The following is a 24754-nucleotide window of genomic DNA, read 5'->3' on the forward strand; positions in this document are numbered from 1 at the left end:
CTCGGCCGGAGCAGTTTTTGGAGGAGCCCCTTCCACAGAAAAAGGGTTTTCCAACTCTCCGTCTCCCGATAACCTGTGCATTTTTGTGAGCAGGTCGATTACGAAAGCAGATTTCAACAGACCTGCACTACCTGAGGCCATGCCTCTGAAACAGTCCTCGATATCAATCAAAAAGAAAAAAGTTGGTTACTTGAATGACAAATTTCCTCTAGTATTTTTTACTTTCCTGGGAGCAGTCTCCTTAATTCCGTGCAAACTAGAAGTTCCTTTTCATTAGCTCAGTAACATAAGGTAAAGCACATTTTAATGATGTCTTAGACTCAACAAAACTCAACAAGGAAAAGCTACATAAACTGCAACACCACAAAGACACTGCTACTCTTCACAAAAACAACCTCCTCAGCATAGTAGTGAGGGAAGGAATCCATTTCAAGTTCATACACCTCAGCTGAAAGGGGACCAGTTACCAGCACACAAAAATATTTTAAAAACAAATTGTTTGATTTCAAGTATTTAAAAGGCTTTGAAGCAAATTCTTTATTATACAAAAAGTGCTTTAATACATTACATTCAAGCAAAGTATTTAGAAAAAATACATCTCACTATTTCCATTTTATCAACAATTTAAAAAAATAAAAATAGACAATATTTAAAATATTTAGATGTACTTGAAAAAATCTCTATTGCCTTACTATTCCTTGAGTGCATACATGACATCATCCTGGCTGATATTTAGTCGCACCCGCATGTGAAGATACTTATTACTGGACTCCACTAGCAAGAGCCTGCAGGCACCAAGTCTTGAACAAATTGCCATAATTTCTGATAGTGTAGGGCTCTGCATGCCTTCAATTCTACACAATGCTATGTGTTGATGATAGACCTATTGAAAAAAAAAGAGAAAAGGACACAGGTCATGTTTACCTCCTGCTTTGAGTAGGCCAAGGTGAAAAAGAGAAGCTTCCTTCCCTCCACATCTACAGGAGCAGACGAAAAACTAGCTCCAGTCCATTCAGATGAAACACACACACTGCTGTTTTAGGACAAAACTGTTATGACTTTGTCACAGAAGCAACAATTCCAAACTACAGTTTCCTTTTTTTATATAGCCAAAAAGCAGAACAATTAGCAACCTACTTTATCTGCCTTTTTTTTTTTAACTACGTAACTACATCATTTTATCTGTTACCACAACTCTTCTCCCCTGGAGTATGTGGACTAAAGCTTATCCAGCAGATTAAGAGCTGACATACAGTTAATTACTTATCAATTCACTCAGAAGTGATATTCAGCCCACTGACAAGTAAACACAAGTCACACTGACTACAAACATGAAAGATCACAGCTTAGAAAGGCAAGATACACCTTTGAGCTCAGGAGAATGCACTTGTCACAAATCATGCACACTGGTAAGTCTGTAACAAGAATCAGTTGGGGTCTTCTGCTTTTCTATTAAGAAAACCCTTTTGGTGTTACTGGAAAACCAGTCTAACAAAATATTCTTTGAACTTCAAGATCGAATAGCCCACTGTATCTATGCAATCAACTGATGCAGACATTCAGGAGCCAGTTAACAGTAAACACAATTAAAATGCTTACTTACAAACCTGTAGAACCAGATAAAACTGGCAGGTTATTTTATACATAAATATATAGTTCTAAACATTTTTATAAGTATTAACAATTAGCTTCCATACAGTGAATCATGACATGAACTCTGTGCAGTCTTCACAGCTCTGCTGAAGCTACTAGTGATACACCTGCCTCTACTGAGAAAGACAGTGATACAGAAGTTTGATTCCAACTTCCAGTTTTCCTCCTTGAACTATGCTGCCCACTATTTTCAGGTTCTCTTATTTTTCCTGTTATAAAGCACATTAGGTGGACACAGGCAATATTTTCAGATGCAGGCCAAAAAAAAATCAGTTTGTGATCCAGATCACTGTTAACATTAATACAGCAGCAGATATTTCCAGTTATAAGTATTTAGTCCCATTGAAAACAGGTAATAGCATTCAATTAGACTTTATATCTAGCCTAGACAGCCATGCCCCAGTTTACCTTGCCATTTTATTCTTCCATCAACTTTTCAGAATGAAAACCCCAAATATTTAAGTATTTACACCTTTGCCTGATAATTTTGACAGTGCCCCCCTCTTTTTTAAGATAAAAAAAAAAAAAAAAGTACTCCAAACCACAAACTTACTTGTTGAACTGTTGCCTCCTCAACTCCTGCCCTGCGAAACTCTGCCAAAATTGCTTTCAAAAAGATCTGTTCGTGCAATGAGGCATTCCTGAATATCAAAACAAAACAGACAAAAATCAGTCTGCGAACTTTAGAACTTATGAGACATCAGGAAGTCTGGAAGGGAAATTGCTTGCTAACCACATACTTAAATGCAGGCTATTTTTCTACCCAAGAGGGTTAGTTTATGTCAACTAGCCATTATATTACACCCTGCAATTCTGGCACCACAATACATTGAAAGAGAGGTGAGGTGAAGTAAAATGCATTGTATCTGAACACGTTTCATTCCATACATCATACACGTTCTGCAGTGTATTATGGTCAACTTACATTTATGAAATAACAAATTAACATTGAGGTTTTCAGGCCTAAGTAGCACAGTAAAAGCAGGACTTGCATATCCAACAAAATACTGTATTTGCACCCCTTAGTCCCCCCTTCCCTGCTGAAACAGATTCTCTTCCTTTTGACTAGAAAATGGTAAAGCACTTTACCAGCTACAGCTTGTGCAGGCCACTGAAAGGCAACAGAATTCCTCACATGTAGTCCCTCAGGAAACATTTTGGAGGTCCTAACAGAATCTATTTACATTAAAGAAACCAGTTCAAATGGGGAAGCCTTGCATTCTGCTCAGACATCTCTGGCTGCATCTAAGCGAGCAACAACAGTGGCATAATACAAGCAGCTATGTAAAGGGGAATAGTTGACTTTTGAGGACCCGGTGCCTACATTATGCACATCTGAGTGTTTTTCCCCTCAGTCTAGCTCAAAGTCTGGTCCAGTATGCTGAATAACCAGCAGCATTTATAGTTCTTGGCTCCTGAGTGTATCTTCCAGATTTAGTTCCAACCGGAAGGAATTCAAATATATGTACTTAGAAACTGCTGTTCAGTGAAACTGATGTACAGTAAGCAGGGACAATCAGGAAATTCAAAAGCCTCCTCCTGATCTGAGCTAACACACCAACATGGAAACATCCTGTATAAACTTGGTACAAGTCATTTCTATGCCTTTGTTTCCCCTGTCTTTAATTCCTATTTTGTATGTCTCTCTCCTAGTTGTGCTGCGAAGTTTGTTTTGTATTGTACTTCAACAAAGCACAATGCATCGCATATGCTCCCGAAGGGTGGTGAGGACAGACTGAATGTTTGGGGTTTTTTTTTGGGGGGGGGGGGGGGAATAGCCCAGTGAATCTGAGAAATGTTTTTACCTGATTGCATTTATATATGGTGACGAAAACATTTCATCTATGGCTTCTGTTACATGGGCCATCCTGACTATTTCAGGGGTTCTCTTGTGGCTAGCAAACTCACAGATCTCAGTGGCCCTTCTGCAGATATCAAGGCAACGCCTTGCATCACCAGACAGTGCTGCGACCTGAAAGTAAACATGACAGGTTTGTAGTAATATTTCCTACAAGTAGAAAAAGGAGTTTAGCAAGAATCAACAGACAACACCCCCGCCCCCAAACCTGGCCACAAAACAGGAGAGCAATGCTACTTGCTAACTCTGTTACTAGAATCCCAAATTTTAAATAACAATCTTATTGACCAAAACCAACAGAAGCAACATTCTGTGTCATTCCCCCAATCTTGTCATTACAAATTCAAGACTGAACTTTTTTCTATAACCACAGAAAAGTCATAGCTTAAAAAAAAACCAAACAACAAACCAGGAAATTCAATGTGAGCAGTTCAGTTCAACACCAGAAGTTTTCAGAAATGTTATCAGTTAAAACCCTAACACAATCCAGGTTAATTAAAAAAAAAACCAAACAAAATGGGGTGGGAGCCTCCTGTTTTTCCATACTCAATAGAATATTGATTTTAAGAGTACACTATTTTTTAGGAGGTCTCCAAGAAACATCTGGGATAGTGAATTTACACTTAAAAGTGCCTGAAAATTTTTAGGTGTCTGAAATTTCTGAAACTAAATACTTCTTAAAGCACCACTAGTGGTTTACAATTTTAATAAAGCTATGAACATTCACGAGATACAGTACTGGCTTAGTTTTCCCAGTAGATGCTGATAACTTATGAAAGCCCTAGAACCCAGCTGGAGCCAAGAAAGAGAAACCCTCCAGAAAAATCTAATTGCAAGTTACTTTTCTAGATTTTCTGAAGGAAAAAACCATACTAGAAAAACACCGCAGATAATTCAGTCTGCAAAATTATCACTATTATTCTTAGAAAAAGGTGGTTCCTTCATAACAAGACAAATGCTTATATTTACTTCTGACATTTATGAGTACTCCTTTTATAATACTACAATGATGCTTAGCAGGAAAAGTTTAAGTGCATACTGGTTGACAGATGTTCTAACATAATTTAATTTTAAGATTATTTTAACGTATAATTCCTAACATAAGACGTTAAACAATGCATACATCTTAATTTGAGAAGCTTCTGATCCCTAATGCATTATTTATTTTTTGTACAACTACTAAGAATGGCAACGGAACAGGTACTATTTGTTATGCCAAGGCTTTAAACATCTTGAGAAAGAAAATGAATATGGATATTTCCACCGCCACTAGTGGCATACTGGTGTTTTTTTTAAGATCATCCAATGACTCACATTATGCCCAACACTGGAAGAAGCTGACTTATTATGCATTATCACGACTCTTGTTGTCATGCCTCCAGCTCTTAGAATATACTTCTGCCTTCTCAAAGTAGGTGGAAAAAGCAAGGACACTGCTTTAGCAATGTTTCCTGCTAAAATACCCTGTATACCTTACAGAGAGCATAATGTATGATCCACTACTTACACCCCACTTGTCTCCAATATGTAACACAAACACAGAACCAGGTCTGAATACGTGCCAAAATTCTCCCCTGCTGCCCCCTGCCTCCTTCACTTAGTGCAACAGCAAAAGACATACATATATACTCTTCTTACCTTTCTAGAAACCAACTGAATTGCATCCTCTTCAAATGCCTTCATGCTGTTCAGTCTGGATGAAATAATTTGCTGTAATTGTTTGTAGGTGTAGGGCTGAAAGGACATTCTGGTAAGACCCTATAGTAAACAACAATACAGTGAGAAACATTTGTAGCGCTTGAAAACTCTCAGCTGCTCAAGCATAGCCTGTATAGTTAGTTTTATTTTCTCTGGTAGGAGCAATCTCTTTTTCATATCCTTCCCCTCCGAGTGATATGCTTTAATCAATTCTTCCACCTTGTATTTGTGAAATATATGTGCAAATCCACAAAACTCTGACTAAGTGAGGACCACTGGTTGGACCTCTCCACTGAAAGGCCTGAGGAGCAAGCAGTGCTGCTATTAGAATTCAAGTTTCTCTTACAAAACTTGTAAACAAATCAGAGCCACCTAATACAAAAATCTTTTGATTACAATGGTTTACACTTTATTTTTTAATATAGTAACAGCAGAAGCTATGAAAAAATACTAATCTCTCCTTTAGCAAATCTGTATACATGTATACAGTCATACTATTGACTTGATGTCAGCAATCAGCCACGAATTAAAAATCCTCTTCTGGCTCAAGCTAATAAAAACTGCTGTCAGATGAAGACACTCTATGTTATAGATGGTACACTGCCTCCCATATTGTACAGTAGGCTTGAGTTTTGCATTTCTTATGCAAAAGTCTTCTCTCTTGTGACTATATGGACTCAGCTGATCTGCAGGTTTAGGGGGTGGGGGAAAGCAATTCACACACCATGGAACTATTTTTGAGTCACAGAAGGATGAAGGCACAGAGCACTGGTCTTGCAAATAACTTCTCAGAGCAGTGATGAAGAGATGACCTAGGAAAATGTATTCAACACAGTTGTAGAGTGCATCTAACTTTCTGTCCAAAGGTATTCAACAAAGAAAAATCTACAAGCTTATGATGGCAAACAGAGAGAAGTAACTAGGTGCCTGGAATGAAAGGGGAAAGAGGAAGGGAAAACAGAGAAGAATTCTTCTGAACTCTAGAGTAAGCAGCTGAACCATGAAGCATGGCATTTGATTATCCAGATCTTAATATGTTTAAAAAGACATCTGCATTCTTAATTCATTCTTACGATAACATAGTGTACTTACACAGCATAACATCTGATTAGCAAGCTGGCTCCTAAACTTAATTTTCTAAGATTTATGTGTTCATTATCAGCCCTCTGGAGAGAGAATTATAAAAACACTGTTTAACATCTGATGTAACCAATCCTACCCTTCTCCTGGATTACTTTTGACTGCATACGGTATTTAATCTGTTCTCATTTTATAGCATAGCAACAAAACTGCTAGGACATACCAGCCTGCTAGCTACTCTGTTCATCATTATTCTCTCTGGCAAGTCCATGGTGTTAGCAATGGCCAAGATGATTAACTTGGAGTGCTTTTGAGTTGGCCAGTCAAATAAATTGTACATCACATTCTGCTTCCGGGTCCACAGAAGATCAAGCTGCAGAGACAGAAAGAGAAGAATTAGACTGAAAAAGAATGGCCTTGGATTTGCAATATTTGATGGGGGTTTGAGAGCACTAGCTCTGCCACAACAGACTTCTTATGTGATTCTGAACAAGCTGTCTCGGTTGTGTTTCCTCTATCCATCTACTAATAGGACTGCATTTTCTGAATTAGGACTCTAATCTCTTTTGGAAAAGCACAGGCCTACTAGATGCTTGAACAGTATTAATCACAGTAGAGTGATTAAACAGCTGGAGTTTTTAAACACTACTGTGATAGTCATACTACATCTAACAAGATTAAGACAGTCCATTTAAGACCCTGAATTAGCTTACAGCAAAAAATAAGTATGCATTTGTTTATCACTGAACATAGCACATTCAAGAAGTTTCAAAACTGGGTATGACTTATTTCACTGGGAGTTTTCTCACTGGAAAAGCAGCAGCTTCCAGACAATATACAGTTGAATTCTATGGTATTTAGGACTTGACAGAACCAGTTCCGTGACTTGGACCAAAACAAACCATAAAACCAATGTGAAATCCAAGACAGAGAACAATATGGCCACAGGTTACTTGCCCATTTAAATTCAGTTTCCTAATAAGGCCAAGAGGAACTCTTTGTGTCTTCTCTCCTAAGTCTATTCCTTTTAGATCACATATGATATACTCTAAGCATGTACAATTTGTCTTTTCCCATCCTCCAGCAACTCATTCCTTATGATACTTCAAGGAAAGGGAATGAAGGATTCTTTGTCTCACCTCATCCACTACCAGCACTGTAGTCTTCCTCTTTGGTCCAGGTGTATTGAACAGTTTTGCCAAGAGTACTGCAGCATGGGTTGCTGTCACCTTCTGACCTGTCAGTAACTGGACAAGGATTAAACACTGTTGTAGGTTAATCACACCAAAAGCCTGGAAATACAAAGTTTAACTCCTATTCTGTTTTAACTTTTCTCTAACAATCAACACTAAACATCTGTTGTTTTTTTTTCTCCCCCATGGCAGGTGGAGTAAAAAAAGAAAAAGTAGCTCGTAAGACACTCAGGTCTACCAGAAACTGTCCATAAAGGAGAACAAAAATAAAAGAATACATAGCTAAAAAGAAAGGCCATTAGAATTTCCTGCAATTTGTCTTAAATATAGATTAAGAAATCCTGAACCCAGTCTCAGGAGGACTCTAAACGTAGCATACCTCAAGGGTGTCTCTGAACACAAGACACACACTGAAAACTTACATCAGTTGACAAGAATAGCCTGACTTCAGTGATCTTGGATTCCCATTAAAATATTAATGAATCAGCAGGATCTAGAACTAAATTTATTCAACTCTAAGCTAAAAAAATACCTTCAACAAGAACTGCTTCTGCAATAATCTGTGTTGTGTATCCTCCCTTGCAGGTCCAACGATATACAGAAATTAAAGCATGACATTTCAAAATTACACTATATAAGCTGAATCAATTGTTCAACATAGTTCAGAGTCAAGCTGTAAAGTAAAATGGAGATTGCATTTGAAAATTGTATTTGTTCTCCAGAATCCCTTAAAAACTGACCTAAGATTTCATAATTATTAAACAAGCTGGAGCATGACAATAATGTATAATCTAGACTTGTTTCGTGTTACCAATTCAGTCAGGACAGTCTGAATCAGTCATAAAATGCAGTTGGATCCCAGAGGATCCTGATTCTACAGCTCTGGAACTGGGCATCCCATATACCACAGAGTTCAGTTTGTTGTGGTGGAACTGGCACACTTACTATACCCAGGTATTTAACCTTATCTCTCTCATCTGTTCAGGCCTTCCTGTCCCTGTTCCTTCTCTACAAACTTTCCTATGACAGTGACGTAACTGCAGTAGTGAACACTCCAGAATTTGCTTCTGTCATGCAAAGACATGTCAGCAAACTGGAGCTTGAGACTGACCTGTGACAAGAGATACAGCAATCAGAAAAGTAGCAGCAGCCTAGCTAGGGTACTTGGATAACAGCTGAGGCAGAAGGTTTCAGAGAAATAAGTGGTTCATTTGACTGTGTGCTCCCCTGAAGGATATTTAACTGGGTTAACTTAAAGAGTTCAGGGTCCATGGGGAGCAACGAGTTTTACTTCCCAAGGCCTATTCTTTATTAATTTTAAAATTGTATTCTGAACAGGATAGGAACAAAGAATGTTAAAATACTTTAACATTACCATGAAAAGGTAATTGTCATGAAGCCTTTCACTATGCTACAGAAACACAGCAACCTGGCTACAGCAAATCCCTCAGCAAGACACTGTCTATGCTGGTTTGAGGAAATGATGCAAATATGTAAATTTAACTCCCAGCTATGAGGACAGGGGTATTAGAACAATGTATACCACTTCCTGCTCAGATGGAAGATGTCAAACTTAAATAAATGGAGCGTAAGTTTATAAGAAAATGCAATAGATGCTTCAGGAAACCATCATTTCATTTCCAAGTCACTGGCTTAAAGTTAGCCTAGACTGACAAAGGTATTGAGCAGTTACTGTATAATGCCTATTGGGTGATCTTAATCCAGTCCTTTGAAGGTTAATTCACACCCATATAAACGCAAGCACAGTCAGTAGTCCCAGATGAGATACTGCAGGTATTTGTCATGGAAACATGAAATACAGTATCGTTGACAGAGATGGTCCCTCTTTAGCTGGATTGCTTTGACAACATACCAATTAACCATTAAGACTCCCTTAGTAATTATTCTACTACTACACTGACTTCCAGAGTTGTCATCTCAGTAATTTTAAGCATACCTGTGCAGAAGAAGTTACAGAAGGGGAAAATATAAAAAGAATCTGGTTTAGATTTTTTTTTAAACCTGAGTGGATGTAATAAATCAGGCTATTTCCCAGCCACTGCCCTTATGCAGCTGAAAGCAAAATAGTTCAACAAGTTAGCCATGGCCTTAAGTTAATTATTTTTTAACCTGATTCAGATAAAAGCATACAGTCTCTCAGAAGGACTACTTGGAAGTATCAATATATTAAATGCCTTGAAAACTAACACATCAAGGATCTGATGGTAAAGTGTAAGATCTCTTCTTTCAAACCAGACAGCCATTGAGGAGGCTTTACTTACCTCTAGTATCTGCACGTAAGCTTGGTGAGGGTCAGTCAACTTCATGCCATTAATCTCTACAAACTGGAATGATGGTAGGTCATCATTTTCTGCAGCTTGCTGAAGACAGCGAATTACCTCATGAACAGTCGCAGTTTTACCTGTCCCAGGCACTCCAGAAATGTACATGCACCTACAAAAGGAGAACACCTTTTCAGCAGCCTGAGCAAAATGATAACACTCTTAGGATTAGTGTGCTGGAATGCCTGAGTTCTGAGACCAGCATTGAATACTACTCCTCTCACTTCAGGCAATTCCCTATATTTCAGTTACTTTATTTGCAAACTGGGACACATAACACACTGGAAGATCATGAAGATTGTTATTAATACTGAAGCAATTAACAACCTAAAATACTTTATACATGTAATTTACCTCTTCAAAAAAGAAAAAAGGTTTCCCAGACATCTAAAACTGACTAGTTATACTTTGGTCTGTAATATGAATCTGTACAATCCACATTATTTCTATGCACAATCCTTCTTAAGGAAGAAAAATACTAGGAAAATTCAACTAGGAACCTTAATTCAGCCAAATGATAACTTTTTAAATAAAAGGAGCGTTGATTGTCTGACTGCTGTTATGCCATAGGTAGATGTTATCTTGATTACAGTCTCACCAACAAACTTACCCTCCTGTACCATCAATAAGTTTGCTTTCCACAAAGTTATAGATATCCTGGAATTCTTCCTCACGACAAGGCAGACATTCTGGGATAGCAGAAACATGCAGCCTTTTGATTAAAAAAGAAAAGGAAAATTGAAATAGGAGGTCCAAGGTGTGCATTTTCACAGTTCTACCTGAAAGGCCTATTGAGGAAAACAAAGAGCCAGACGCTTCACCTTTCACAGTTGTATGTAGTTTTCCAAATCTCTCCCACGTACTTTAAATCTGAACACCAATGTCAAGTATCCCAAAAGAAATAGCCTGGTCTCTTTATATGTGCTTTTAAGTTTTAAGAGGGCTGAACAGTCATCTTCATAAACACACACCATGAATATGCAGCAATAAAGAACTAGCTGTTTTAATTCACAAAAAATTTGTAAGTCAGTGTAGAGGTAGGATAAAACAGATGAGACTGCTTATAGGAAATTGAAAAAAACTAAAACTCAGTTTGAAAGATACAGTCAATCCTGAATGCATTTTTTTTCCACTGAAGATTTACAACAATACCTGTAAAGCTTTTTCACACACTAAGAGGAAACAGATATTGTACCTTTACAATCGAAAGCTAGTAAGAGAGAATCTTTGTTTTTCTAATGTTGCACAGAATAAAGACAGATACCTAATTCTGAAGAACTTAGCACAGACTGGTTACAAAAATTTGGAAATTGTAAATACTACTAGTATTTGAAAATCTAGTATTGTGCTGTAAATTCATAAACGCTCTTCTGGTATCAAAACACCACAGACTTTTACCAAATTTATTCAATATGGTAAAGATGACATTTCCCTATTTCAGCATAGCCTACTGCTCTGCATACCTGACGCAACGAGATGATTTCCTCCCTTGAGTGCACATTACCTTAATCTGGCTTCTTCTAGTATACTGGCTGGTTTCTGTGCTTCATGGTTGCGCCTAGGAATTTCAGGAGTTGCATTCCGGGGTGTCTTGGGTGTTCCTGGTAAAGGCTACAAAGAAAAGTTAGAACCTAAACTAGATTTTCTACATATGGCAATTTCTCTTGAAGACTGATCCTTCATACAAGTTTCCCAAACATTACTTAAGCACAAAGACTACCTAGGGATGCCAGAGGACAAGCTGGAAAGAAAAACAGTCTTTACAGAGGGAATTACCAAACAAGCCTCATAGTCTTTTCTTCCTAAAGGGAAAAAAGAAACTGGAAAGAGGGTAGTAACAATTACACCTTTTAATAGTCTGAAGAATTTTTAAATTGTCTATTCCTTTCTAAAGTGCTGTGTTATAAAGTGATCTGGTTCTTAAGAAACAGCAAGCAACTAGAAATTGATCTGAATTTCCTTGTCCAAACAAAAAAAGCCATACAATATCTTAATTATTTTTCTTTGCTGTGCTTACAAGTTCTAGTTACACTAGGATTTCTGTGCTAGATATTTCATAAACACAGTGTAAAAATTAGCCATTGACAGCAGCCAGCATGTACTGGCTATAGTGCCGAAAACAGTCTTAACGAGTCAGGCCTAACATTCACACAGCCTGGTATCCCATCTCCATCAGCAGCCAGGACACTATGAGAAACTGCTGGCCAAACTCTTTGGTGCGGCCATGAACACTGTAGAGCATCCCTTTTGCGTTGGTAACCATTGGTAAGCTTTCAAGAATCAGGACAGCTCTACTGCCCAGCACAAAGTTGGTCTTATGGCTTTCTGCTATATATAGATTGCACTCAATAAAAACTATATAGAACTAAAATGTCTCTGCGCAGCTTACAATAAAAGTAAAAATGGTGGCCATAAATATATTCATCAGTTTGGCTCCAGCCCAATCCAACATTTTCCCCATTTAGGCTAGAGTTTTCTGATCAACATTTTCACAACATTCACAATATGCAAGTGTTTTATACATTCACGTAACCTACTCATATCAAAGATCGTATGAATCAAGAAAATGTTTCATTAAAAGCTAAGGGGTTCAGACACTTGACTGTGGTCCACAGCCATCAAGCATTCAAATAATTGCCTCAGAAATAATAACAGCAGCCCCTTTATATGGAACCTTACAGTTTTCTTCAGGGTCTTAGCAGGAGTGTGAACTGAAGACTTCCTTGAAGATTTTGGGGTGCTGAGCATTCTGCTTGATTTAGTTTTCTTTTCTGGTGTACAGAGCACATCATTGTCTTCTTCTTCACTACTTGAAGAGTAAGAGCTGTCTGAGCTAGATAGAAAATCCTCTTCCTGGTTCAACTCTAGCGTATTTAATATGCTATGAGAAACAGAAATGACAGTAGTTTTAAAAAAATACATACAACTCTACACAGTACAACGTATCGTTTGTACATTTTCAGCTTTTTCTGTAGTTAAATGGAATCAGCAAGCCAACATATTTTCCACTTGAGCTGTTAATTTTCCATGGCTATTTAATAGACTCGTTTAAAGGAAGTCAGTTTTCTGATGAACACCATGAGTCAGCTTTAAGTTTCTGAACATAAGACAGTTTTCACTCACACCGCAATTAAGCTGTGCTTCTAGAACCATTTGCATTTCAATATTAAGCTAGACAAACAGTCAAGGCTTCAAGCTATCGATAGCGTTCTGAATAAGATAATCACAGATGCAAAAGTTTACCTGACTTGCTCTGCAATGAGAGCGCTTGTTTTCTGTGCACATATTCTACGAGAACGAGGGGTCGATACAGGGCTCTGACTACCCAGTTCCTGATGTCCAATTGAACTGTAAAGAAAGAACACAAAGCTATTTGTATTTCCTCGTTGCATCACACTTGTAAAGATGAAGAGGCGGCCTTTCAAACTTCAGGCTCAATTGCTATGGCTGTCAATCCAGCACAAATTCTCATTTACAGAATGGCTATAGCATGGACACCAGCAGCACCATTTCCCCTCTTGCACTCTCTCTTCAATATATCTTTGCCAAGAAAAAAACCCAAAACCACAAAATATTTACTATAGTTCATTCATGGTCTGTACTGTAAAGATTTTTATGATAAAGTGTTTCTATAAAGCTCTGTGAACCAGTTGAGGAAAGCTGCTAAGTCTAAAGAGAGGGCCTGAGTCTATACAAGTCAGAGTTGCTAGCTGACCTGTGGTGCTGTGACAATAGCAACTGCACTAGCATTAGTTCAAAACAGATGTCTCTGATGCGGGCCCTATCAACATTATACCACCTTGTTTCCTGATGACCCTCAGCTGGCAACAGCTATTTATTTCAGCTTGACTAACAGCTGTTGCACATTAACAGCTTTCCCTCACTTCCCCAGTTAGTCACATATACATCAGCAAAGAGCACCGAACAGATGCTGATATAGTTGAATTAACAGCCAAATTATTTTGCAAGTATAACACTGCCAAATGGAAGGGACAGGGGCTTAAAACACTAGTGTTTTTTTGTTTGGTTGTGGGTTTTTATTCTTGTTTGGGATTGTTATTTTTGTTTGTTTTTTTTGGTGGTTTGTGGGTTTTGGTGTTTGGTTTTTTTGTTGGGGTCTTTTGTTTGTTTGTTTTTTAAGAGAAAACAAATATGATTTTCTTCAAGCATCTCTGATCTGCCCTTTGGAGTAAATTTTTCTACTTGTGCTTTGAGATTCCTTGGTTGTCTTCTTAGGCACCTCTTCATCCCTACCACTGAAACCCTTTACTGTTAATACAATTTTTCTATTAGTTCAGAGGACACAATGAGATGAATTACTTTATTTGTAGACAGTTCTCAATTTTTTTTTAGATCTGTAAATACCATTAAAATGCCATTACCTTATCAATGAAAAGTAAATTTTTTTTGCTATACAATAAGTGACAAAAATGGGGTGCAGATCCACTAAGTGTTGCACCAACATCTTTACTCTGAAAGGAGAAATACGACTTGCAATATTTTTATACAAGAAGGTCTGATCCATTCTCCTCCTGTCCCAGCTTAATGCCATTTTTAGAGGCTCGGTGAAGATGTACTTAAACAATTATGCTTTTTGAGCTTTGATTTCTTTTCTACATAAAAATTATCATGAAAGTATACATACAATTACCATGAGAACTCTCATGGGGCCAATCACATCCCTCCCTATAGTTGAGCATATCTCAATAGTTGTCACAAGTAGGGCACATCTGAGCCTGTGTGACATACCTACAGCGACTGCAGAGAAACAGATTGTTACCCATGCTGATGGGTACAAACCATCAATGATCAATATGGCTTCAGTTCCCTTTCATATCATCCTACCATTCCCTTTTCCAACCTCTTCTCTCTCTTCTTGTAACCACAAACTGATTGTGTCCATCTTAAAAGTCAACTCCTTTTATGATCTCCCCAATCATTCATTCACCTCCAAGTAACACACTTTCTAGAGCTTTACCACAGTGCACTTGTAACTATTTAGGCTATCCACCTTCTCTCAGTGATCTCAACAGGCAAAATCTAGTACACAGATATTTCACCTGCTTTTCTCTCCAGAAGTCTTTCATAAATGTGCTTTAAGGGACCTACATACAAATAGAAACCCCATACAAAAGTAATTATAAAAAAGTTATCACTTACCATATAATGTCATATTCCCTATTAAGATTCTTGGGTTTCTCACTGGAGTCTTTGACCTTACTATAGGGGGATAATCGTATTGGATCACTAAATGTCTGCCAGTGCTCTGCAGTATCAAACATTGACTTCGACTTATCATTGGCACAAGGCATTTTTGGTGGTGAGCCTAAAATGCCAGTGAATTTCACTTTTCTTTTATTAGCTGATGGTTCTAATGGTACTATAGCATCACAGTCATCATCCAAAAGTTCCAAAACTTCACATCCCAGGAGCCTGCCTTTAGAAGACCTTGTGGGACCTAGGAATCAAGAGCAAAGTGAACTTTTGTCAGGCTTTAATATGGCTGGTTTGGTTAACTTTCAGAAGGCATGGTACGACTGGCTCAGTGCCTGTCAGTTAGATGACACGAGATAGCATTACACTCCAGGAACAAGGAACCGAATCACTAGAAGGCACATGCTTCCTCTAAAAAGATGAATAAGTAGAATGCAAACTGATTTTTTTCAGTTTTCTAACCTGCCTCCATCACTTACAGCTTTACTCAGGCTCCAGTTTGAAAATACTGCACATTACATAGGATCAAATGTGCTTATTCAACCAGCCCAATGGAAACATTCTAGCACACCATTAGTCAGAAGTTTAAAAAAAGTGAGATGTTCTGAGGTCAAGTTAGGCTGACTGGTAGCATTTCAGCCAAGAAGTACTTTAATTTAGACTTACCAGTTACAAATAAAACATTTGCAACAGCAATTGGATATAAGCAGTACAGTTGCTTGAAATAACAGACATAAGACAAACAACTGATGCACCCAGAAGGCTTAGGCTAACTCCAAAGCCTGAATAAGGCAAATAAAAACACTGATGTTGAATATTACCATTGTTTGAACTACCCAAAATGAAGAGCTGCAAAACATTACATTCAATACTACCAGACGGACAGAATATTGCCATATACATACTGTTTAACTGTAACTTCTTCCTTGCTGTTGGAGTTCTCATGCCATTAGCCACTCTTTGTGAATGTCTCTCCTTAGCAAGGGAGGACTTGGAAGCAGAATGTTTTGATTCTATTTCCAACTCAACATTTTTTGGTTTTGTGGCACTCCGAACAACACTTTCTCTCTCTTTTTTCAGGGGCGAAATGATGTCCAAAGGAATAAATGAGTTTGAAGAGTTTGAGATGCCACCTCCTTTCTTGTTAGCTTCTTTCAGCTTCGAGAATGCATCAGGGGACAAAGCCTTAAAGCATTTCCCATCCCAAGACTGTTTTACATAAAAACTTTGTTCCTTGTTTAATGTAATAGGTAGTTCCTCCCCTAGATGTAGTGGTATTACCTGTAAAAACAGAAAATACCAAAACACACATACCTCAGCATTTACTTAGCATTCAACTATTTTCTTAGCATGCAACTATTTTCTATTCACAGATCTTATTATTGGAACTCATGCAATCCTTCATTATAGAGGGCAACACCTTCAACCTACATTTACACTAGCATAAGTTTATCGCACTACAGGACTCCCATTCACATTACTTCTTTCCATGCAAACCTCTAAATGAGCTGGCTGCCAACAACCAAAGGGATGGAGGAAAGAGAATATCAACAGTTTTCAACTATCCTATCCTATGTTAACTGCATTAACAAATACACATCACACATTTGATTTGCAAGGGTGCCGCACTGTTCTATTATGCTTTTCAAATTGTTTCTGTTTCTCTCTTCCCTCTATGTGCAGGGGGGTTGCAGTACATACCATGACACTTTTAATAATGGTCTCCACAGCTATATCAGTGTCATAGCCAGGAACTTGATCAAAAAACACCTCTTGGGGAGAAACCTCTCTTTTAAGTAGTTTACGTTTATTCGGAGGTATCTCTGTAATATGAGAGAACCACTGCACAACTGCATGTTTCTGCTGACCACCTGTAACAATGAAAAAAAGTCAGTGAACATTAAGAATTTTATTGTATTGCATACAGTTATTACCAGACCTCGATGACTTCAGCTCAAATGCCATCAAGGATAGAAATCCTCCCTGGATCCAGGTGAGAAAGCATCTGATATTACAATTCCCATTTTCTAAGCCAAATTAAAATGTTTGATTTCAGACTTTTAAGGACTAGGATAACACACCTACATAGGGTCTCAATCACAAAATACCTGGAGACCAGCTCCAGGCCATCAGTTCACTATCACAAATGAAGAAGTTCCTCATTTGCATAAATGTGATCTAATCAAACTCCACTAATCAAAAGCAGCAACAGAAAAGGAGAACTGAGAAAATTCAGAACATTTGTAATGTCAATGTCATTTTAGAAGTGAGTCAGAAACATATTTATTCACTGCCTAACAAACCAGAGAATCTTGCTGGTGAAAAGGATACCTAGGAGAAAGGCTGAAAAAACACTACAAACAGATTAAGAGTGAAGAGAGTTAAAAGAAACATTTGGAACATATTATAATTGACTGTTAAGTTACTCTCTACAATTTAAGACATTCAGCTTTGAAAACAAAGCCATACATCTTTAACAAATCTGTCAGATATATACAACAAAAGGAAAATCTTGTTTTCAGGGAAGCTTCATATGTTTTATTCCAGCATGAAAAGAATATTCATTTATGTTACAACAAATGTGCATTAGTAAAAAATAAGCTGGAGTGATATGTATTTATGTTTAAAAAAAGTAAAGAAATTTTTAAAACCTCAAAACATTATTATGATGGCCCAAAACAAACAAAAGCTATTCAAAGTCAGACATAGCTAATGAGTAGTTTCTAATTCAGACTCAGACATAGTCTTTGTATCACTCACCTTCCATGATTTATCTTTTCATATCTATTTCTATAAACAAGTAGTTCTACAAGGGACAGAAGTAATAAGCCCCATTTATTCAGCCTTGTACCTTATCACTATATTACCCGATGTCTAATAAAGATGCAAGTTCCAGAGCTGCAGTGCTCTTGCTCCATTTGGATTATCCAACCTCTAAATAAAGCATATGCTCACACTGTCTTCCTCAAGGACCATTTCTTTTAAATTAGACAAGTAAACAAAAAAGATTGTAAGAATGTAATGTCTTAAGCTCTCTGTTTATCTATCAAATTTAGTTGAAATTAGCCATCAGTCCCAAATATTTGGGGAGCATGTGAATAGATGCAGCAATTACCAAAGCCTAATTTCCTTAAAAAATTATGCCCGTGATATAGCATTACTGCTAACTACATCCCCATGAAATAGGTAACAATTTAAGATTTCTCAGATAAGTAGTAAATTTTTATTTCTCTTACCATCTTCATATAAATCCAGGAGTTGTGCCACAAAAGGCTGATCTGCATTCTCCCCTTCTACTAAAATAAAGTTGCCAAGTTGTATACAGGTTTCTGTTCTGCTTCTTTCTGATGTGATAAGGATTCCCCTAGAAAGGGATATAGGCATGCAGATTAACAGGATTTCATATTCTTCATAATTCACACATCGTTAAAGCTGACGGCCTGTCACTTTTAGAGCTAGTTAAGCCCCCTGTTGCAAAACTTACAATTTAGTTCCCCGATTCAAAGCTTTCATATATGTTTCAATTAGACAGTTAACACTTATTCACAGATTTGGTTAAATGCTTTTGTCTACACATCATACAATTTATAATTCAAGAGCTTTGTGAGAACATTTTTGTTATACACGTGCCTCAAAACCTTACTTGTATTCTCACTTACTGCCACATTAACCTAAACGATGTCAGAAAGGCAAAGAAACCTTCATTGATTAAGTTTCCCTGAACAAGCCAGAAATAAACGTTACTTACTTGTACCGGGAAGTCCTCAGTTTTCTGTCTGAGCTCAGGGGTTCTCCATACCAGGAGTAGATAACTTTGCTTTGCTGCCGGGTGTTCATGATTCCCAAGGAAAAGCTAAAACAAATAAACAAACAATTTTTTAATCATCATTATTTAAAAATGAAAGCAGGGAAAGACTCAAGATGGCCAGATACATAGAAATACCATCAATTGTTTCAGTGTGTAAGAAGAACGCGGCACGCACCGGTCGGTTCAGCGAAGCCTCCCCTCCCCAAAGCCTCCCGGCGCCTCTCCCCTGAGGGAGGAGAAAAAAGGCTAAGTGTTCAGCAGCGGCTTTTTCTTCAATTCCTTCTTCTTCACGTCCAGCGCTGGACTAACGCACCCGCCAAGCGTGCGATCCCCTTTGTCGTTACCGGCTACTTCGCTTATTCCCAGAGGAGGTCATCAGCCACTCTCCGCTGACGAGCAAGCCCTCGCCCTCCGCCGGGCTGCCCTGGGGGCCGGCCGGCCGCCCGCCGCCATGGCCGGGGCACACCGCCGGCCGTTCTCAGACTATGCCTGACTGGTTTTCGCCCAGACCCCACAGCGACCAGGCGGGTGAGACCGTCAACGAACATTCCGCTTGCGCTCAGTTTTTTACGGTTGGGGGTTTGGGGAGTATTTTCGGGTTTTTTGCGTTTGGTTTTTGTTTTTCCAAGTAAGACTTTTTTTTTTTTTTTTTTTTTCCTTCTGGAAACAGGGCGCAGGGCTCAGGAAAACGACACACACACACTGCCGTTCTCCCCTCGCCCAGTTTAAACGAGGCAACAAAAACCTCAGGCAGGACTCCGCCTCAGGGAGCCCGCTCCCCGCCCCGGGCTACTACCCGCTTCCCAGGCGGCCTGCGGGGCCACGGCGTCGGAAGACGCCCATTAGCCCCACCGGGTCGGACCCACGGAGACACGCCGAAGTGCTCCACCACCCTCCCAGAGCCTCTAACCCGGCCGCCCCCCGCCTCAGGGACCGCAGGGCCGAGGCCCACTCACCGCGGCGGCGGCGGCAGCGCGAGCTCCTGCCTGGCGCTGGGATAGAATTTCGCGCCAAAGCGCGGCCGGAGCGCCGCGCCCCGCCCCCTCCGCCGCGCGCGCACAGGGCGGGGAGGGAAGGAGGCGGGAAGAGGCCACGCAGGAGCGGCGCCATGTTTGCGCCTGGCGCCCCGAAGCCGCGGCCGGAAGGGAATCTTATAGCCCGAAGATAAGATGGCGGCCGGCATCGTCGCTCCGGAAGCGGAAGGCGCTGCGGCCCCTCACGGAAGGGGAGCGGGGCGGCCCGCCGCGGAGTTGAGGGGAGCTGTTTAGCGGCGGCCATGGCGAACCGGACGGTGAAGGACGCGCACAGCATCCACGGCACTAACCCGCAGTACCTGGTGGAGAAGATCATCCGCACCCGCATCTACGAGTCCAAGTACTGGAAGGAGGAGTGCTTCGGCCTGACGGGTACGGCGGGGCGGGAGGGGGCTCGGCGGGGAGCTCGGTGAGGAGCCTGCGCTGACGGCCCGTCCTTCTCCTAGCCGAGCTGGTGGTGGACAAGGCCATGGAGCTGAAGTACGTGGGGGGCGTCTATGGCGGGAACATTAAGCCTACGCCCTTCTTGTGCTTGACGCTGAAGATGCTGCAAATCCAGCCCGAAAAGGACATCATCGTGGAGTTCATAAAAAACGAGGACTTCAAGTAAGTTGGCGGCTTGATTTTTCCCTCTTTTGGTTGTCGTACTGAATGAAACCGTCCAAAAACAGACAGGGAAACCTCAGTGCCGGGTTTAGCTTTTAGTGGGCCTTGATGAACTCTTCTCGCTAAAAAGCATGTCCTTCCTCTTGCTTTCAAGACTGCTCTCCTTGTCGCTTGGGCTGTTGGAATGGTGGTTTGCCTTTGTGGCATGTGCTCTCTGTGATAATACACCCCCACCTTAAGTATTTAGAACAACGTGCATTAAGGGAGCCATATTAATCTATTTTTTCTTCAGTATTTTGTCTTTATGAGTGATCATGCACCCATACAGAGATTATATATGCATACTTGAGCGTGTGTGTATATATATATATATACACACGTTTATATATATATACTTGAGTAATTGAAGGAGAAAATCTAAACAGTCATGTATTCTATTTATTTTAGTGTACTGACTTTCCTCAGACACTTGTGGGAAAAACTCCTCTTTTATCTAAACTGCTAACTATGCAGAAAGGTCAGATACATGAAATGGTTTACTTTTCAGGTATGTCCGAATGCTTGGTGCGTTGTACATGAGATTGACAGGCACTGCCATTGACTGCTACAAGTATCTTGAACCACTGTACAATGACTATCGAAAAATAAAAAGTCAGAACAGAAATGGGGGTAAGCAGTCTCACTTAGTTGTGGTTTCTTAGTACCTCATAGATGACCTTTTGTTAAAAAAACATATCATGATAGATAAGTGTTCTGTTTAGTAATATAAGCTTAAAAAATTGTGGCATAACCATATTTTTGAAACCTTACTTATTCATCCTTTGGATAGTTTGTTGCTGGTCTTGCTGACTTGTACAAATGAGAACTGCCTTGCTTATTTTGCCTTCCCTAAGTGCTTGCTTTCTGTTGGGCACTGAAATGCAGCTCTATGAATACCAGAGAAACACTGTTTGAGAGCTGGTTTAAGCTCTGTGAATCTGCTAATCCTAGTTGTGCAGCAATTTCCTTTTTTGCTAGATAGGCCTGATGATTTTCCTCATCTTTGAGAATGATTTTAGAACTGCTGTTTGTACAGCCCACTTGACATAAATTGTCTGAAATGTTACATCTTTACTCTAGCCGCTAGTGTTAATCTTCTTTGTCTTTTAAATGCTATTTCCCCCCCTTCCCAGAATTTGAACTGATGCATGTGGATGAATTTATTGATGAACTACTCCATGAGGAACGTGTATGCGACATCATTCTGCCTCGATTACAGGTTTGGAAAAGTAGATGGTTGTGGAATTCTTAACTGCATCAGATTCAATAGTTGTATCAGCTACTGGCTTGTTGCATAAAGCTATGATACAGGCCCTTCTGGCACACAAGATGCCTCCTCAGGTGTTTGTTCTTACTTGGGTTACGTAAGATAAAGTTGTAATTTCTCCTAGAAACGATACGTTCTGGAAGAAGCCGAGCAGCTTGAGCCTCGTGTTAGTGCTCTGGAAGAAGACATGGATGATGTAGAATCTAGCGAGGAGGAAGAAGAGGAAGATGAAAAGGTTGGTAAACTGTTTTAGAAAGGGATAGTTAAAGCTGGTGCTGAACCACCACAGGACACTTTACACCCTATGAGAAATACTCAAGGGGAGGCACCAGGAGGCTGCTTGGAACTCTTGTCTCCCCCCCTTAACGTATTTTCATATAAGCTGCTTGTGGGAACTTGTTGGACCCTGAAGCAGTTCTCAAATGCTCTGTGTTTGTCAAACTTTTCTGTCTCCTGAAATTCACAAATCTGCATCTGTTCTGTGTTAAACGTATTTCAGATAAATTGTTTTACACACATACATAATGGAGAGAACTAAAGGTGATGATGAAAGTTACGGTGACCACCGTAGTCAATTCTGCTGTACTTCATAAGAATCAACAGTATGAGAGGTGGCCATTTGAATTTCCCGTTGGCAAACTTAGGCGGTACCACTTCTGAATATGAAATACTTGAGGACGGGGAAGGCTTGATTACGTGACTTTTGTCATTTATATTAATTGTTCAGAAATCTTTACTGATAGATAAAAACCTTGATGAAACAAGACTTACAGAATCTTCCTCTCCCCCGCCATTGTTTCCAGCTGGAACGAGCACCCTCTCCTGACCATCGCAGAAGAGGCTACAGAGACCTTGATAAACCTCGCAGATCTCCAGCTGTGCGATACAGGCGGAGCCGAAGCAGGTCTCCAAGAAGGTGACACAGCTCTTCTTTTACCTATTGTGCTGCAGATGGCTGCAGCAAAGCATAGAAGTGAAGATGACAATTCAGCCACAATCTCTTAAAACTCCCAATTCCTTCAGCCACTTTCTGAAGTAAGGAGTTGCAGTGCACAGACACAGTCAACCTGTCTGCCTGTTTCTCTAGTCCTTCAGTGACTCTTGAACTTGCTGGCCAGTGTTAGTTAAACTTGATGATACAGTGAAGATATTAAGGAGAACCAAGTGCTTTGTTTTCATGTAAGCCAGAGGCTGCAGAGAAAATCCTGGTAATAAGCCAGGAAAAACTCATCACTAACCTCATCTGATTACTGTATAGGCCAGTCCAGAAGCATGTACTACCTCTTGTGCAGGAGGCCAAACGCACGCTAACTGGGGACATGGGGGAATGCAAAGGAAGCCCTGGTGCTGTTGCTAGAGAATATGAGAAATTAAACAGGTGGTTCTGCTTATGATTTTTAGTGACTTTTTCTTTTCTCCCCTCATTACAGGCGAAGCCGCTCTCCAAAGAGAAGAAGGTAGTCTTTTATTCTATTATTTAATCTTAGAATGTGTGCATTTTTAGCATGGCTATTTTAAAAGCTTCCTTTCTCTCAGTCCATCACCACGCCGGGAGAGGCATCGCAGCAAAAGCCCAAGGCGACACCGGAGCAGATCCAGGGAGAGGCGCCACAGATCAAGATCTAAATCTCCAGGTATATATGTCATTTACAGATTAACTCTGGCAGGTCTTTATTAGCAGAACATCCACTGCAAGAAGAATCTGTGTCACGGTATCAGGAAGGTAGCATAGGTGCTTAATCTGGCTCATAAACCTGCTAGTTAGATGAAAGCACAGCTGGAGAACTCCTTCAATACATGAAAAATTGCTTTGAGTACGTTTTTCAAATATTTGCCAGGATGTTAATTTGAGCGCCTAATTAAGGCTAGGGTTGTTCTGGCATTATCTAGGACACTTGGTCACTAGAAGCAGATTGCATTAGCAGAACAAAAAAATTCCAGGGTCTATGAAGTAACTGTTACCTTTTTATCTCGTAGGGCACCATCGTAGTCACAGACACAGAAGTCATTCCAAATCACCTGAAAGGTAAAGGCTTGGCCTATTTCTTAAGGGTGCCTGTACTGCCACAGGAGCTCTTACTTGTCACTTAATCTTGGGGATTGAAGGTCTTCTTACAATGTTGGAGACCAAATATTTCATACAGTACCTCCCTTAGCGTTGTAGTCAAGTCACACTATCCATATTTGACAACAGAAAACAACACTTATTACTATGAATCACCTTTGTCTTTCGAAACAATTACTAGTACTGTGTCATATGGCTTTTTTTTTTTCTGCTTCAGATCTAAGAAAAGTCACAAGAAGAGTCGGCGAGGAAATGAATAACAAACTAAATCCAGCACACAGTTTAAGGACCTTGAACTGCAGTCTAATGCTGTCCTATTTGCTTTACGGGATGGCTGGATATGTACTGGCTGCTTTAGCAGTCCATTTCTTTAATCCTTCTCTTGTACAAGTCTTGTTTGTTTGTTTTTTTTTTAATTAAAAGAAAGCTAAGGATACCTTTTATGTAGTTAGTTACTCATCCTGGTAATTGATAGAATTTGAGGATTGTTTTTTAAATTGTTTTTCTCAAGGCCTGTAAAAACTAGTGAAGAGCAATAAAAAAAAGGGGGCAGTTTGTCTTTAAAGGCTCCTTGCTGTTTCTTTCATAATACTTTGTTTAGATGTCCCCTAGTTGAAGCTGGCTTCATTCTCAATTCAGGGCATTGTTTTGACAAACAGCCACTGCATTCATTTGCCAAAGTGAGAGTATGTTCAAGTTACAACACTACAGAGCTACCAGCCTGAACTATCTCAAACCTCCAATACAGGAAAGGAAGTAAGACTCATAATTCAATGTGTTTAATACAAGTCAGAGCTAACTTGAAACAGCTCTTCAACACACAGCTGTTATTGGTTCCTTTGTAGTAATCATCCTTAAGTCTAATGATATGCTGCTTCTGATGCTACTATCAGACAG

General features: G+C 39.6%; 2 protein-coding genes across 6 annotated transcripts; one reads left to right on the forward strand and one right to left on the reverse strand.

Moving 5' to 3' along the window:
• Nucleotides 1-527: 527 nt before the first annotated feature.
• Nucleotides 528-20125, reverse strand: ORC1 (origin recognition complex subunit 1). 5 transcript variants are annotated; one of them, XM_075037111.1, is made up of 17 exons: nucleotides 18982-19121; nucleotides 18787-18891; nucleotides 18275-18402; nucleotides 16740-16909; nucleotides 15944-16319; nucleotides 14985-15282; nucleotides 13068-13172; nucleotides 12504-12705; nucleotides 11329-11435; nucleotides 10435-10536; nucleotides 9765-9936; nucleotides 7429-7536; nucleotides 6513-6662; nucleotides 5150-5269; nucleotides 3459-3625; nucleotides 2207-2294; nucleotides 528-883 (listed from the first exon to the last, which is right to left on the reverse strand). In XM_075037111.1, exons 2-17 carry the CDS (start codon nucleotides 18873-18875, stop codon nucleotides 692-694), a joined length of 2574 nt encoding a protein of 857 aa, XP_074893212.1. In that variant the 5' UTR covers nucleotides 18876-18891; nucleotides 18982-19121; the 3' UTR covers nucleotides 528-691. The 5 variants fall into 5 exon arrangements, 1 of the variants encoding a protein (XP_074893212.1); XR_012651829.1 differs by lacking the exons at nucleotides 528-883; nucleotides 2207-2294; nucleotides 18982-19121 and adding an exon at nucleotides 19803-20125 and having other exon boundaries at nucleotides 3498-3625; nucleotides 5150-6021; XR_012651830.1 differs by lacking the exons at nucleotides 528-883; nucleotides 2207-2294; nucleotides 3459-3625; nucleotides 18982-19121 and adding exons at nucleotides 5934-6021; nucleotides 19803-20125 and having other exon boundaries at nucleotides 5179-5269.
• Nucleotides 20026-24416, forward strand: PRPF38A (pre-mRNA processing factor 38A). Its single transcript, XM_075037112.1, has 10 exons — nucleotides 20026-20252; nucleotides 20327-20486; nucleotides 21034-21155; nucleotides 21659-21744; nucleotides 21917-22027; nucleotides 22596-22708; nucleotides 23223-23249; nucleotides 23329-23426; nucleotides 23770-23818; nucleotides 24075-24416. The coding sequence occupies exons 1-10, from the start codon at nucleotides 20123-20125 to the stop codon at nucleotides 24115-24117; spliced, it is 939 nt and encodes a 312-aa protein (XP_074893213.1). The 5' UTR covers nucleotides 20026-20122; the 3' UTR covers nucleotides 24118-24416.
• The last annotated feature ends 338 nt before the right edge of the window (nucleotides 24417-24754 follow it).

Source organism: Buteo buteo, chromosome 10 (genome assembly GCF_964188355.1).
Source record: "Buteo buteo chromosome 10, bButBut1.hap1.1, whole genome shotgun sequence".
In the NCBI taxonomy this organism is placed as follows: Eukaryota; Metazoa; Chordata; class Aves; order Accipitriformes; family Accipitridae; genus Buteo; species Buteo buteo.